This window comes from Charadrius vociferus, unplaced genomic scaffold (assembly GCF_000708025.1).
Source record: "Charadrius vociferus isolate BGI_N301 unplaced genomic scaffold, ASM70802v2 scaffold185, whole genome shotgun sequence".
Taxonomy (NCBI): domain Eukaryota; kingdom Metazoa; phylum Chordata; class Aves; order Charadriiformes; family Charadriidae; genus Charadrius; species Charadrius vociferus.
In genome coordinates this window covers 522,358-539,474 of record NW_009648955.1, presented here as the reverse complement: position 1 = coordinate 539,474, position 17,117 = coordinate 522,358, and the positions used below count along the sequence as shown (strand labels likewise).

Genomic DNA, 17,117 nt, shown 5'->3' with positions numbered 1-17,117 from the left:
AATAAAAATATAAAGGATATGTACAAATACACATGCGTATATATTTAAAACCAGAAATACAACAAATATATAACATAAAAGTGAAATTCTGAGGTAAGATTCCACTAGGTTAAAAAAAAGAGAAACTGCAAAGTTGCAGAGTTTATATTTAATGCAAAATAAGAATTAGCAGAATTTCATTACAAATATGAATTCAAGCAAATTTTGTTATGTTAGCACTTTAAATTCACTCCATATTCACCTTAGGCTTTTTTTTTTTTCTTTGAAATTATTAACAAGCTAAGCTAGCATGTATTTAAAGACACTTTTTTGTCTGTATAAGTTATATAGTTTTTTTGCTAGAGGAGGATTGTCCCTAAACTTCTGGGCAATCTAAAGCCTTCAATGTCTAAAAATTGGCACTGGGTATAGCTGGCTTCAATTTTTAGAAATTAAAATGTAAGTTTCATAATCTGCTTGCTTGTACTCTAAGTATTAAGAAACTTATGAAGTTAGTGGGTTTTGATAAAAAAAAACCTTATAAAAAAACAGATAAAAATAGAAATTGAATGACTGATAATGAAGTTCTAATAAAAGTACAGAATACAATAGGTTCATTACAAGAAATATAGACTACTAACTCTAATGTATCAACCTTACTCTCAACATCTGTAAATGATAATTTCCCTCTCCTGATTTCATGCTAAGATACCAGCACTGTAAATCTTTAAAGTGTTGTCAACAGAAATCTCCAACAACAGAAAATTCACAATAATCACAGTATTAACATAATCATTAATCAGCTTACTAAAGTTGAAGAAGACAATACCTGTCCTACTTACTTTTTTTGTATTATGTTTATTTACGTTCTTGATTTCTTGCACACTATTGAGTGAATCCATCTTCACTTTCAGCTTCTCCTTTTTTTCGTATTTCAGCTGCAGCTAGTTCAGGAGACAGTCTTTATTGAAGAACAGGTCTCTTCTATTTTAACTTTTTAAATTATCACAGATTTTCATAAAAGTTTCTTTTTTCCTTAGTATACTTTGAGGCCCTATTCCCACTAAAATTGTCCTTTTGAAGGTCAAAAGAAGATTCTCTTCTTTTTCTGAGTGATTTCCCCTCCCCTGAGTCTTAATTCCTTTACTGTCAGCTGCTCCTACTTACAGTTACTATTTCCTTCAGGATGATAAACACCAGAGTTGATCTAAGGATAAGATCAGTGGTGTTATCAAAGATTTAAACGGGCGCTGGAGATGGAACCTGAATATATAACAGGACCCCTAGCTTTGATGATCCTCTCTCAGAGCCTGGCTTATTCTCTTCTGCCTTGGGGACCTTATGCTGACTGTCATTTAAATTTCCCCTTGGAAGTTTCCCCTGGGTTCATACCTGCTACAACTTGAGCAAATTAAAAACTGATGAAAGTGGCATTAGCAAAAAGTAATGATAAATGTTGGGCAATAGACTGCACACAGTTATCTTGGTGTGTATTGCAGAAGATGGTGTCAAGACTGACAATGTTTGATACTGTCATAAGTGATCTGCAAGAAGGAGTAAAGCTTGTATTAGTGACGCTCTCAAACATATGCAGGGCATAACGAGAGAACGTACAAATCACAAACAAAGCAAAAAAATCAACAGGCAAGGTTAATCAGAGGAATAAATAAAACACATTTTTTTTCAGTTAACAGAAAAAATAAAATTAATGTGTCCAGCAAGAAAAAAATCACAGAATCACAAAATGGTCAGGGTTGGAAGGGACCTCTGGAGATCATCTAGTCCAACCCCCTGCCAGAGCAGGGTCACCTACAGCAGGTTGCACAGGACAGCATCCAGGTGGGTTTTGAATGTCTCCAGAGTGGGATATATATATTTTTTCTGACAGTATCTGACAGTATCTGCTCCCAGAGTGGTAAGCCCCGATTGTTCATAATTTATGCCAAGGAATGGTATGCAGAGAGGCTCTTGCTTATACTTATTGCTATAACAGCCAAGGGCAGCTGACTTGGTTATTTGCCCCATTGGAGGGTCGGAAGCAGAAAAGCGTAGAGGGGTCCCACCTGCGGGGAGAAGTGGACAGGACAGGTGACCCAAAACTGACCAACAGGGTATTCCATCCCATCTGCCTCATGCTCAGTATAAAAGCTGAAGGATCAAAGGGTCAGCACTCTTTCTTCAATGGCTGGTGCCTGAGGAGGACTTCGTCTGTTTGTCTGCCTTTGATTTTGATCCTGAATCCAGATGTGCATTTCCTGTCTGCCACTGGCTTCAGTCTGGGACTTCCCCAGTGGCAGCTGGTGACACAATTGTCATCCTGGGAGCTTGATATGGTTTTGTATGTATTGTATGTATTTCATTATTTTCTTTTTATTATTTTATTAATATTTCCATTGAAGTAGATTAATTTCTTTTTTTAACACTCGTAAGTCTCTTTTCTCTCTCATCCTTCTCTCCCTAAAGGGAGATGCTCTCCCTCTTCTGAAGGGAAGAGAAGGACAAGAGAGCATCTGTCATTTGTTTCAGTGGCCAGTCCAGCCAAACCATGACAGAGCTACCATAAAGAGCACATTTGTCCTAGACTGACCCAATTTAGCTGAAACACCTATTTCAGTGTGATCAGAGATCGGTTAGAAGAGTTCAGCCACTTCTTTCACTGAAAAAAAAAAAAAAAGATGCACGTCTAAATCTTAATGTACAATCCCCCCCCCAGTACTGTTAGTAGACTTAAGTGCCTAATGTATCCAGCACACGGTACGGTCATTTTGTACAAGCAGTTGCAATGTGCACAAGGAAGGCTGCAATCATACAAATCAGAAGAGGTACAGTCACAGCTAGAATTACTACTCTCCAAGCATAATGATGTTATCAAAAAGTTATTATCAAATCAGCTCACAGGTTATGAACACAAATAATGCTGCCTGGAAAGACTCAATCATAGGGGACAGTCAAGAGAATTAAATGTAAGCAAATGAAGAATATAAGATCTGACCAGGGACACGGAATATTAAATGGATATATTCCTGTTTATCAACACTTGGTAGCACATCACCAAGACAATATGTAAAACGATCTGCTGTTCATCAGTCTGGAAATTAGTAAGATATTTGTTCACTTATAATTTCTAATCTTCCTTTAAAGTGCTGCTGACATGAATTCTGTCACTGAGCCTGAAAGTGGATTTGATGCTTTGGTTACAATAAGCACTTTTCTTCAAAATCTTTTTGAAAATAATCCATCCAAAACAAATATAGAATAAAAAAGGAAAACCACACAGGCTGCTTCATCAGTGTCATCTATAAGCTTTTTGTCTTTTCTGTTCTCTAGGGCAGGAGTGCTATGGGAGCTTAGGAGTCATGCCTCTGCTTTTCTGTTAATTCCTGCATCGTGTGTGCATCCTGAAGTTAAAATAAATTAATAAACCAGAAACAGGAACAAAAAAACCCACCCTAGGTTACCCTGAGTAAGGAATGCAAAATCTAACCCTTAGTTATGTGTGTGTGCTTGCAGCAACCAAAATAAATAAGTGAAACACCTTGCAAAAATAAAGTAAGTAAGAAAAGCTTGGGAATGTTTCATTTTAAAGGTGATCGCACATTTTCAGTACTTCATCCTTCTTGTTAATTGCCAAACAGGGGCAGATGAACTCTCACTGTACGGTCTGCCTAACCAAAGATGAAGACATGAGGGAAGGTGTTAACAGTAAGGATAGATGTGATATCTGTGTGCAGTCTAGTCACAGAATGGAACAAAGCCTTGCAGCGGTCAACATTTCCCCCTGTTAAAAATGAAAACCCCTTAGGTTATTTCAAAATAACCGTAACAGCACTTTGTGTGGAACAGGATCATTAACTTAGCAGTGAAATGACTTGAGTGTAACCTGCCTCTAGTATCCTTTTCAACTTTACTAGAAACTAATGAGTGAAAAAACAGAAAGTGTCAAAAATAATTCCAGTGATATACATGACTGGCATGTAGTTTCTTTAATTTATTTGTTTCAATTATTGCCTTAAGTGATTTTCATACTACAGCATAAATTATTTTAAGCAGATTTTCTTTCTCATTTGGAGCAAAAAAAACAGAAACACCAAACAAATTCCTAAAGTTCATACTCAGTTTACTTCTTACAGTCGTGGATGTCAATTTTAGTTTATATAATCATTAGGAGGAAAAAAGCAAAGTGGAGTATGCTGCTCAAGAGCATACATTAAGTGTACACAGAAATGTTTGCAACAATACCTTAGTGCAATGAGGAATTTGGAGTCAAGTGGTATCCATGTGGAACAGGTTTCCTTTGTGCTTCTATTAGCTTCTAATATATGAGTATACGTTTAAAGGATCAAATAGTACAATCTGTTTTCCAAATAGTACAACAAACTGCTGCACAAAAAATCTGCTAAATAATCTATTCCATTATATTCTAAATCCTGGCAGACTAATATCTACAATGCTGCATAATTTCTTATCAATTCTGTGTACTCAAAAGAGCCTTTATACAAACACAAAAAGAGAAAAACAAGGTCTCCTTTGAAATAAAGGGTTTGTTTGTGTGCCTAAAGGTAAGGGATAATTAACAGGAAAAATTAACACTGAATGGGATTTTAGCAATCTTCATTGCCCAGTTATGGGGGATTTCTTTCCTTTTTTTACAAAAACATATGAAAAACTGCAAATGGCTCCGTATTTAGGAAGCAGACTATGCTTAGTCTTTTTAAGAAAATCTGTCGTGAACCGCCCTGCCAAGTGTCCGGGTGTCAGCCCTGGTGATCCAAACCGGTGGTTTGCTGCAGATGCCAGAGGTGCCCGGTGCTGAGGACCCTGGACTAGGTTGTGGGAACATTGCTCTCACTGCCTGGGCTAGCTCCAGCCTAACGGCAAGGACCCTGCAAGGCTTCATTAGTTGATTTGGTCAGGCTGGTCGGACTCTTAAAAGGATGACACACTGCTGAAGGCTTTTAAAAAACTTCAGTGGAGATCGCACTCTCTGGAAGGTCTCATCAGGGTTTGTCTTTTTGTTTCTTTGTTTTTCTTATATGTTTTTTTTTTTCATTGTATTGTGAGGACAAGACAGCCTCAGAGTAAGGTCAATGGGGAGTTATCTTAGACCATGGGACCATTTCTATGGATGACTACTAAAAAAAAATTGAAAAATTAGCTGAAAGACTCTCCGTTGTCCCTAAGGCCTGAAGAACCTTGATCTTGATCGGACTCGTTACCAGATGAGTAACAAGTACCAGTGAGGTACCAGTGAGGCATCCCGATATCCTATAAAACTCAGGGTCCTGAAAACAGGTACTGAGAGTCCCCCTGTGGAAAGAGTTAGTCCTCTTCCCTTTGCCCTCCCTCTCCCATCCCCCCCAAAAAGTTCCAAGGAGTCAGTCACTAAGAAAAATACTAAAATTATCTTTCATTCTTTCTTTTTCTGGCTCAAGACATATTTCCTCATCTCTGGTATGAAAGACAAAGCCCAGAATACACAATGGCCAAAAGTAACAACCTCCCAGAGGAACACAATGAAGGGTTGTGAATGTCAGAGATGCCCCAATATCTTCCTCAAGTAACAAAAGGAGTCATGTCTAAGTGTGTTCAAAGCCTTTTGTGAATGTAAACCCTTCTTGTTAATTCCATATGTTGCAAAGATTTAAGAAAATTAGGCTAACACAGTTTTTACTCGCATTCAGCAGAAACATGAAGTTAATGCTTCACTAAATCAATGGAGCTCATTTATGTTAAAAGAAAACAGATTAGGCTCTGTATTTCCCTTGTAATAAGACCTTTGCTTCCAATGTTTTATCTTCTTCCAGGACATAATAGTCATTCACAGGAGTTTCAATTTCTGTTGTTTTCTCCAGAACTTTTACTTCATAATATTCCCTTGTCTGTACAAACTTGGCCGAATGTATTAGAGAGCATACTTATGAAATTTGTAGGTGTCATCATGCTGGGCTCAGGGGAGAACAGCTACTCTGGAGGACAAAGTCAAATTTCAGTCTTCATACGCTGGAAAGAAGGTCTTCAAAGTACATGACTAAATTCAATAATGACAACTGCAAAAAGCTATGCTTCAACAGAAGAAACACCAGAAACATCAGCTGACAGGACAAAAGAAATCACCAAAACTTCTTGGAGGAGTAACCAGCATCAATGCTGAAATCTGTGGTGTACAGTTTCTGGTGCTCTTGTGATGGAGAAAATGCTGATGCATGTGTGCTGCTTTTTAATCCTCACATTCTGAAGAGCTGTATTCTGTAAGGTGCCAGGATTGGTCTTCATCAAGTCACGTGAATCGCTGGCAACTACAGGAGTAAGAAAAGAAAGAGTGCCCTTTTGAACAACCCCAAACAAAGATCTTGTCTTGGAACTATTTCTGTTCATTGAAGGATTGTCCTGGCTGGCAGAGACTGTTTCCTCAGGTATAGTTTGAAAGAGTTGTCTCAAACATGAACTCAAGCCTCGTAAGCGGGTGATACGCAAACAGTGCTCTTCTCAAGGATGAGCCTCTCTTTAGTATAACTATTTTAATGGTGGGTATAACCTCAAAGAATTTGGGACTAATTTGAAATCAGCAAGTTTAAAAGAGACCATGTTGAAGGAAGGGCCTAATTAAAGCAAGGACTTAACTTTGCTTGTTCAATTAAAGAAGCAGGTGCAGACTCAGTAAATTTACTTATAAGAAAAAAAGAAAAAATAAAAGGAAACACAATTAAGGTGGGTGAAACACTTTATATAAGGGGGAGGTGATTTAGAGAAGGTCTAAGTGAAGCACACCATCTGGATGAAGTTGCAGAAACTCTATCTCAAATCAAGGCCATTAAGAACTGCAGAACAGAAAAAGACCCTTTCTGGCACGCAATAGAAGAAAAAGCACAAACCAGGAAAGGTATAAGTATATGGCTGGGCAAAACTTCTCTGAGCTCTAAAGGGAAATGTACATATATGGACAGCTGCTCAGAGAATGAAAGCAAACACTGAAGGAAAACCACTAAAACTTCGTCCTTTGCTTTTCCTGGTTGTGCGCTTAGCATTATGAATAATTAAAAATATTTTAAAACTTGCCCTTTTTTTCACTATTAAACTGAAAGAGAGTAAGATGTAATGTTAATGTAGTCCTTTGATTATTATCCGAGTGTAGTTCTCAACTACTCCTCTCAAGCTGATCACTGAAATCTGTGCAGGGACACCAGGGTACAGAAGAGAGTTTTTTAAGGGGTTAGAATTGAAGATGAAGTTGGAGTGAGATTTGTGGCTGTGAGGGAGTAAGGTGCCTCAGCTTAAAAACAATCTAATTTTGCCCTTGTCTTTTCCCTTTCCTCTGTGAAAAGAAGGTTAAATGATGTGTTTTTACAATACAGATCTCTCTGCACAGTGTCTCATTTTGTCACCCAGCCATGTGATACTCCCGTACTCCTCGTCTCACCTAGCACTCCCAGCAGTGTCAAAGGCTCCTGCTCATCTGTACCTCCTTCCTCATCTTCTCCGCAGTCTGTTTTTTAGGTTGAGCTGCTTCCCCCGTGGTTGCAGGATGCTGAAGGTAGCTAAAGGAATTACTACTGTGCAAGGGCCACAAGAGGTTCTGCGTGCAAATACTGTGCTTTTAATACCCTTACTCAGAAGTCACTGCTATTTTACCTTGCAGGCAAGGAGCACCGCAGTGTTCCCTTGCAGTCAGGAGTTTCAGAGTACACCCTGCACTTCTGCGGTGTAAAACAAGTCATGAGCTTGGCTTTCCACCCCTGAGAAGCAAACTTTGGTTTTGGTCCACTGAGTTGTCCCTGCAGGCCTGACATGCTTATGGGTTGTGGAACCAAAAAAAGCAGAAGCTATAAGATTTTCTTGGTTTGATGAAAGAGTCATTCTGAGTTCTCTATTCCCACACCAGCAAGAGATCTAAAGACTAAATTCCCTTGTCTAGATCAATAAAATATGAACATATATTAATCACTCCAAACCCATGGCTTTTTAAAACAGGGTAAGCTGAACTGAATTTCAGATTAAATAATTTTATACAATTCTGATGCTAATTCTGAAATTTCAAAGCTAGATTCTTTGGAAATGCAAAGATACACTTATTTACATTACTGATGACTTTCAAAGTTATTTACATCATGGTATTTCACAAATGGCTTTCAATGAAATTAAGGATTTGCAAAGGATGAAACTTTTAGTGATGGCAGACACAGATAAGGCTGAGGAACTTGATGCTTTCTTTGCCTCAATCTTCAACAAGGTGTCCTAGGCCTTTCTGCTTCATGGAAGAGTTCAAGGAGAGGAGCTATAGGAGTAGCTGAAGATCAAGTTAAGAGTTTTTCTTTGTGAGTTTTCAGCCCATATATATCCATGGAATCAGGTGGTCTGCTTCCATGGCTGCTGACAGATTTGGCCAATGTCCTTGCAAGGCAAGGATAGAATTTGTCTGGATGGGTGAAAAACACATACGGCTAAAAAAATGATTTGCTAGTCAAGCTCACACTGTAGTGATTAATGGGTTGTACTTTGCCTGGACGCCTGTCACAAGTGGAGTATCACAGGGAGCTATCCTGGGATGTGTCCTGTTTAATGTCTTTATCAGTGACCTGGAGGATGTCATGGAGTGCACCCGTATCAGATTTGCAGATGACATCAAACTGGGGGGCCTGATCGATACGCTTGAGGGCAGGGCTGTCATTAGAGGGATCAGTGCAGACCGTTGGGCTGACAGGGACTATGAAAATTGGGAAGTACAAGTGTCCAACCTGGGAAGGTAGAGCCCCTTGCAGCGATACAGGCCTGGAGTGCTTGGCTGGGGAGCAGCAATGCGGGCAAAGCCCTTGAGGGCCCCGATGGGCAGCGAGCTGAACATGAGTCTGCAGTGTCCTTGGCAGCAGCGAGGGCCAACAGCATCCCATGCTGTGTCAAGAAGAGCACAGATGTAGGGAAGGGATTACTCCTCTCTACTCAGCCCTTGCTATTCTGCCTCTAGCCTACTGCTGCCCATTTTGGGCTCCCAGTAAATAGATGTTGATAAACTGAAGTGTGTTCAGTGGAGGGCTACCAAGATGGCTGGGGCTGGAGCATCTGTGCTGTGAGCTGGGTTGAGGGAGCTGGGCTTGTCCAGCCTGGGAAAGAGATGGTTTCAGGGGGACGTAACAGCAACCTCCAGTGCCTATGGGGAAGGTATCAAGGGGACAAAACCAGGCCCTGGGTAGTGGGAAGACCAAAGACACTCAGCATAAAGTGAAACAAAAGAGGTTCAGACTGTATATAAGCAAAAGAACTGCCATGAAGACAGTCAAGCAGAAGAGCAGGTTATCCAGAGAAGCTGTGCAGTCTGTGTCCTTGAAGGTTTTCAATACCTGACTGAATATTGAACCAGCAACAGACAATTTGGTTTGACCCCACAGCTAACTTTGCTTCGAGCAGGAGGTTGGACTGGACACCTCTTGAGGTCTCCTCCAACCCGAATTCTCCTATGATCATGTGAACATCAGCTGAATGTTGCACCACAGTGAACTATAAAGTGTTACTCTTGTATCTAGTAATACATAGATAACTGAAAGAAAAACTTAAAGATTATTACAGGATTAAAAGAAGGTAATTTTTCATTTCCACTATTACCAACATAAACAAGCAATAACTACCTCAAAAAGAATCAATAAATCACAAACAGATTACAAAAAGATTCCAAGTTAAGTTTACAAAACTATCCTGAGACAGTTCATTTCAAAATCCCACCCACTGCTGTCATTAGGAGGCATGTAAAATTCTTTAGGGAAGAGAACAGCCAACGGAACAGCACTAGATTAAAAATTCATTTTCCTTGTCTCTTTATTTTTCCACTCCCATAAGAAGAGACTCTCTACTACAAAATTCTTTTTAAAACAGATGGAGACAGGTACAAAACATAGTCACCTGGGAAGCTAAGAATGCGGCAAAGTAACAAATTACAAAATCATAAACCGCTATTAGGCTACTAATTGATAAGCACGGCTAATTCAACCATATAAAGATATAATTCAACCATATGTGTGTGTATATATACATATATAAAAATATATATATATAAGCCTGAACAATTTGCATTTGCAGAACATTAGAATTTTGCCAAATTCTAATGTACATATATTTACAAAAAGGAAATGAGCAAGACAAAAGAAATATCATTGAACTGTTAATTCTAAAACTGTAACGGTAACTCAGGTGAAACACTCCAGGGAGTGATGACAGGTCAAACCAAGTTCTTTTTTCAGTGTTTTCTATTCTTTAGGTCCACGACATGTTATGCTCAGCACATGGGACTTTGAGATTATTCTTTTGAGACAACTTATCGTCTCCACTCAGCAAAGACCGTAGGTACTTTCTCTGGATTTGGGATTCCTCTCTGGAGGCCAGATAAGTAAAAGTTGGACGTTGACATACCTATTCAGTAAGTACTTTAAGACTCAGTTAAAGTCCAAGCTGCAGGAAGGTTTCATCCAACCGAGCCGCAAATCCTCACCTGTAACAGCTGACTCCAGGGGCTGGCTCAGTCATCCTGTTTTATTTCAAAACTAAAGACAGCAAAGTGTACTCAAGTTACAGCTAACAGTCACTGGACAAGAGCAGAAATTGTCTGAAGAGCATGAACTTAAACCTAGGATTTCCTAGTCCTACAAACAGATAAGATACTACACGGGTGGGATTTAGTTTGCACATTACGACACCTAAATGCATGCTCATGTCAGTGAGCTACTATATCTAAGCTCATGCTATCATCACTGCTCGATTCAGTTGCCTAAGCAGACACATTTAGTGACAGCGCCACTAAAGCTGCTCCAGAGTATCAGAGGCATCTGCACAAAGACAGAAAATGAGACACAGGAGCTACAGAAGATCTGCAGTCCTTTGGGGTAGCAACTAGACACCCGGCCCAAAACATTAGGGTACTCTGTAAGTGTTTCATAGCTTAGACATCGTAACCACATGGAGACATCTAAATGCACGTCTGCCTTTGTGCACCAAACAGGCTTCTGTTGAAAGCAAGCTTGCTAAAAGAAAACATTAAACAAATGTTACCATATGACATACCAAATACAAAGCTTAAGAAATAGAACAGTGGCCAGCGTCTAAATAAGTATAAGAATCTCTTTGGGGAGCCAATTCAACATCAGAGTAACTTGTTTTGTAAATATTAATTTATTTTACATATACAGGGAACAAAGGTTTAATATCTGAAATAAACGCATTCAAATTAACAGGAGAAATTATTTAAATTATTTACAATATTTAAAAAGTGGTGTTTCAGATAATTTTTCTGACATAAAAATGGATCTGAAGAAACAAGTGCAAGGGGAAGCATAAGGACTAATGCGAAAATGTTTTATATTTACAGTGAATATGCACTATTAGGAGACATAACAAAAATAAAAAGGAGTTTATCTATTAGAAAAAAATGCTGTTCATCATAATAGTTACCCTCTAAATTTACCAAAGGCTCTGGATCAGTTAAGGTATTGTTGAACTCATATTTTAAAGGCCTTTATTTTTAAGACTATTTCTGTTAAATTTGATTATTACTATGAGTATAATTCCATCACACAGAAATAAAAATTTTAAAATCAGATAATACATAAATATACAAAGAGGATTTTATCAATATTTATTAATTTTTAACAGAAAGGTTTAAAGTAATCATTAAAGGTGTTAAATTTATTCAGATTAAATCTTTGAAATCATTAGTCAACTCTGAGTGAATTAGGCCTACTGTGCCTACACTTGTGTATATACAAGTAAAGCCAAGCAGTATACAATAAATGTAAGAAAGTTGTAAAACAAAGCACCAGATTTTACTTTGATCAGATAATGACTCTTTTGATTAAATCTGAAACTAAATCTGCCCTATAAGAATTCGTACCAATAAATTACCAAATTTAAAAATAAACATTTTTATTTCTGCCAGCCACTCATGGTCTCTAAAGCACACGGAAGATATCCAGCTCTTAAAAGACAGGCATTAGTTTCCTAACTCGGAAGCTCTACACACACGTTATGTCTTGACTGTAAAATTCACAGTGCTTATTTTAAACAAGTTTCTTTGCTGCCACTTTCACTGTGTATACAAGCACCAACATATTGTTCTCCATTAAGAGAAACAGCATTTATTGAAAACGGCACCTGGATTATTACACCTTTTCTATATTTAAAATTGGAAATAAATTGTATTACCTCTGAAACTGCTGTATAGCATAGTTGTTTAAAGTAAATGTTTTTCAATAACGACCATTTTCCTGTCTGGCTCAAAAATTTTCCAATGCAATCCCACAACAAATGCACTGTTAAAAAGTAGGCTGCTTGTTTTAATCCATTTGTATTTGAGCCGAGTTCAAAAGAACGTTCACTCTCCATAAATATAAAGAAAACAAAGGGAATTCATCTGAGAGGTGAAGAATAATTTGATCAAGGTTCTTCAGAAATTTGATTTTTTCTTCTCCATCATAGTCTGAGCTTGAAACATTACTGTCTTCTGTCTCAGTTTGAAGAAGTTGTTCCAGAATCGTGCACAAAGGAAAAATATTCTCATACTGGGTAATGTCATACATGGCCTGAATCTGGAGAAAAAGAAAAATCGATACATAAGCACAGAGTGAAAATGCTTTTTTGGGTTTTCTCTACCTAATTATCCATAGGCTGTGACATACAATAATGATCGACAGATAAACAACAACAACAGCAAAAGCTTCTGTTTGTTTTCAGTATATAATTAAAATTTGTGGATTTCTGTTTTCTGAGAAATAAATTAACACGTGGAAATAAAGACATTTTTTACTCTCCAATAGAGACAATCATCTATTCAAGTGACACCTCTAGAAAACAAATAAAAAGTCCAAATTCTCAATCTCAATAGAAAATACACAAGCCAGTACTACATATCTGAGTCAGTTACAAAGTGGAAGAATCAGTTTGTCAAATAAGCTCACTGACCAAACTTCGAATCACTAAAAGCCTTACACCTTTTGTAATTTATAAATCTACTTGTCCTGTGTTTGGAAACTGCAATTTCCAAGTGAAGCTTTCAGAATCTCTGCTGTACATAGGGAATAACTGGTAAGATAAAAACTTAAACCTCTGGAATGAAATTCTGTGTCCTCCTTAACAGCAAAATACCAATAATATGAGATGACCTTGTTCTGAAAAAGGTTGCAGTTACAGTAGTTAGATGATCCGAACCAAAATGTAAAATCAATAGCTGCTAGAAAATTAACTGCATATTTTAGAAAATGGACTGATAGCTACAGAGAGCCTAAACAACTGTTTAGGCCTGTGGTACAAAGCCAGATGGGTCTGGGCTTCAACATGGGTCTATGAATCAGTATCAAATAATTTTACCCACCCTAAACTGCATACTGCCAGACCTTCCGAAGAGTGAAATTTATTACGTAATAGTTGTTTTTACAAACAATGTAAGTCTTTTCCATTCTACTAGAATGTAACAAGAAGACAGCACTTTACCTTCCTCAGGTAAGGCTCCTACTATCTACCTCTGCAGTAGATTGTGGCTCAGGGACTGCTCACTTTGTCTTTCTCAGCAGGTAGTTCTTAAGCCTAAAATCTGTGCTTGAAGCTCCTTAGGGTAACGTCTCTCAGGTAACCTTCCACCTCAGGGACAACACTAAGACACCATAGCCATCCTACTGCGAAGCCTCAATGTAGTAAAGTCATTTTGCTGAGTTTTCTAGACATCTTGAAAATTAGGTTAATTGCTGGAAAATATTATCCCCTGCCTTGCATGCTCCAGTTCTATCTCTCTGGAACCTGGTAAGAAAAATCTGCAGTTCAAAAGCTGCTGCTAAGAATTCATTATTGACATTCTTATCACAGCAGACAGCAAAAAATATAAAAGGACACTATTAAGCATTTGCATATTTTTAAAGTCCAATTAAATTAAATTTTGTAATTAGGGAAAACCTCTTTCTAAAGCAGAGTTAACAAGCCAGTCTGTTTCTTCAAATACCAGACATCTGACTCTAGGACAACCATGCCTATACGCTGATTGCTTTGACTAGTGAAGAATACTGGTGAAGTAAATGTGTTTATTTTGCTTATTAGACTAAACTACAGCTTTCCAAGTTGAGAAAATAACTGGTATTAATGACTTCCTGCATTTCTAGGGAATAGATGATTCTAAAGGCCTACAAAGTCCACTCTTAAGACTTTCAGTGTAGCAGTCATCTGACCAAACACAGGCATCAACGGGCTGAGATAGTGATCCTTGGTTCCTGTTTTAGTCAACAGAGGGAAGCAGCGGGTGGGACTCAGTTGCTTGAATGGAGACATCTATTGCCATTTCGGATGCCCAAGGGTATCCAAGGCATGTGCATGAGTCGAGATTTATATAAGAGTCAGCAACTGTAAGCCAGGAGCACCACCTTAGGGCATCCAGTGTGCTATTAGATGTCTGAGTTTTTGGCAACTGAGTAGTTCCCGGGGTCTTTCAGAATGTAATTCATCCCATTCTAAACTAGATCCTCAGATGTACCATGTCCTGAAACTCTTTAGAGTGACAAAAGATGATTGTGCCCAGAAAAATGACTATGTAAAAACATAAATTGAAGTTCTATGCTTTTAGTTCCTGTAATTTGGATATTACAAGTACAATGTTACAAGCAAAAACCTTTGTTTGATTCTTAAGTGTTGGTCCTGTAAATTCGCTCAGACCTTCCTTTCGCATAAGGAATCAATAGAAAATGTTTTAGAAAGGCAAATTATGTCACTTCACTTATCCCTGTAACCTCAGGCTCTTCCAAGCAGTTGAGCAACTGTGTTACTTTCAGTGGGTCTTGAAAAGTGCAACTAATTGCAACATAGTAAACTGATTATGGATAATAGAAACCACAAGCTAACTAATTGTCTTTCCTCTGCAAATAAGTACTGCACTAAAGGAAAATTATTTTAGCCACACAGAACTGATTTTGAACAGAAAGGCTAAGTCTGATGGCAAGGAGGAAATATTTTTTTGAGGTAATTGCTTTTCAGGGGACAAATGCACCTTGAAATATTGTTTTATAAAACCAAGGCGGCGGGGGGGAACCAGTCTAGAACATTTTCTGGCTCAAGGCTTACTAACCTTTCCAACCCATTTAACAATCCAAACAAAATGTGTCTCCATTTCTTTTGTTAGACGTCTTTTGTAGCACTAATTGATGCAATTACTACAAATGCAAATTTATGCCACAGAATTTGTGGAGGAATATCTTTTACTGTTACCTAGTGGTGCACAGGCAGATAACAGACCTATTCATTTTGCTCACCAATGTGTGTAAGCGTGTAGCAGTGTATGTATGTGTATACACACACATGCACAGCTAGTCCACCCAGAAAGTTCAGAAGGTACGTCTGTAAAGCAAACCTTATATATAGACTACAATTACAGAATACATTAATACCAACTTTAAATAACTTTAACTCTGTTTTTCAGAAAGAATTTTAAGATAATAATTCTTTTTACAGATCAGATGGGTGTGCAGCATAGGTTTTGGATGCTATTTTTTTTGTGAGATCAGTCCTTGCTGATTTTTCCTCACCAAGTATTTGGAAATGTGTTTCTTAGCAGTAAGATGCATTTTGCACACACCTCAGTTTTGAATTTAACTTTTGAAATTATTTTCTTACTATGATTTCTCTATCCAAACAAACATTTCAAAGTTAAGTAATTTTTTACAAGTAATTAATTATATAAGATAGAGCTTTACATAAGATGGAAACAAGGGGTACAAGGATCCCCTGGCTGGATTTGATGATCTGCTCATCAGAATTCATATACTTCCATCACCAAGTTCGGAGTGCAGGAAGTGTCAAAGCTTTGACTAAAATTAATGCTCTAAGCTTCTCCTACATTACAGGGTTACCACCTGGAATAGCACACATATTTGCTACATAATCTGAAAGCAGGGAAGTAGTTCTCTAACCTGCCTTCTTTACGATGCTAACATAAAAACCAGTACTAATACGTTAAAGGAAACTGCTCAAAAATGTAGGCAGCAATGACAGTCGGAATGCTAAAAAGCCATCTGTGTTCTAGGTCCCTGAGCCTTGGTCTTTTCAAAGCAACAGATCAGATGGCCCTGTATCAGATTCCAAACCACAGCTCTCTTACTGGACAGATTTGGGGGTGTTCAGCAAAATTTCAGACAATAAGTAGGGATCTGAAAGCACAGAATTATTTGAAGTAACCTTCACAGAATGGTGGACGTAATTTCTGTAGGTTATTCAACCAGATTCAGAAAAAAATCTCAAGTGATATTCCACACGCAGTTTTTGCACTTAGAATATCATTTTCATGTCTTAGTGGTTTATGTACATTTATATCATTTATAGAAATGCTCTCAATAAGAGCAATATAAAACAAGAAGAGGAGAATAAGTATTAGGTTTGAAGAAATTCTTTATAATTCTTAAGCCGTTTACCAACCCCGACTCATATTTCTAGTGATGCAGGCTGTTGAGGCTGGAATTTTCACGTGCAAAAGACTGCTGCTACCTTCTGAGTATAGGCAAATAACTTTTATTGCTTTTACATCTCAGAGGACGTAAAGAGTGGAGGCAATACTTTAACAGTGCAAATACAAATTCGATTAAAAGAAAGAGATTATGGCAACTAGTATTTGCTTCCATGCAACTCAGATACTTATGGAGGCTACGGACAAAGCGGCAGCAACACCTGTATGCTTTCTGCAATAAGCCAGAAACAAGTCTAACTCGGGAAAACTTCTTTTTGGTTTAGAATGGAATGTTGAAATGCTGAAATTTTTGACAAAATTAAAAGAATTAAAATGAGTCTAAAAGCACCATTATGTTTGACCAATGACAAAAAGCTGTCCTCCTTTTCTATCCCTATAATTTAGTTAACACCTGTTTAGGCTTTTTTAGTCCTATGAAAACATTAAGTTTAAATGTATATTGCAACAAATAATTATACACAACATAATGTTATACAAAATACTGGCATACTGATACAAATTTGAAACAAACTGGAAAGATGAGTGTTTATACACCTCTGCTGTTCAGAAAATGATAACATTGAAACTTCTCAAAGATGGCTATTTTAGCAGAAAATTGTTCCACCCAAATCTCCTCAATCCATCATAGTCTAACATTTTGGCTTGTAAATTTTTTTCTTGCAACTTT

The 17,117-nt window shown here is 37.8% G+C and overlaps 1 protein-coding gene across 1 annotated transcript in view; it reads right to left on the bottom strand.

The window, feature by feature from the left end:
* Positions 1 to 12,290: 12,290 nt before the first annotated feature.
* MEI4 (meiosis-specific 4 homolog (S. cerevisiae)) overlaps positions 12,291 to 17,117 on the bottom strand; it is a 71,273-nt gene continuing 66,446 nt past the window's right edge. Inside the window, exon 5 of the mRNA XM_009887513.1 lies at positions 12,291 to 12,542. Within this exon, the coding sequence (XP_009885815.1) occupies positions 12,291 to 12,542 (252 nt within the window). The remainder of the gene's footprint in view (positions 12,543 to 17,117) is intronic.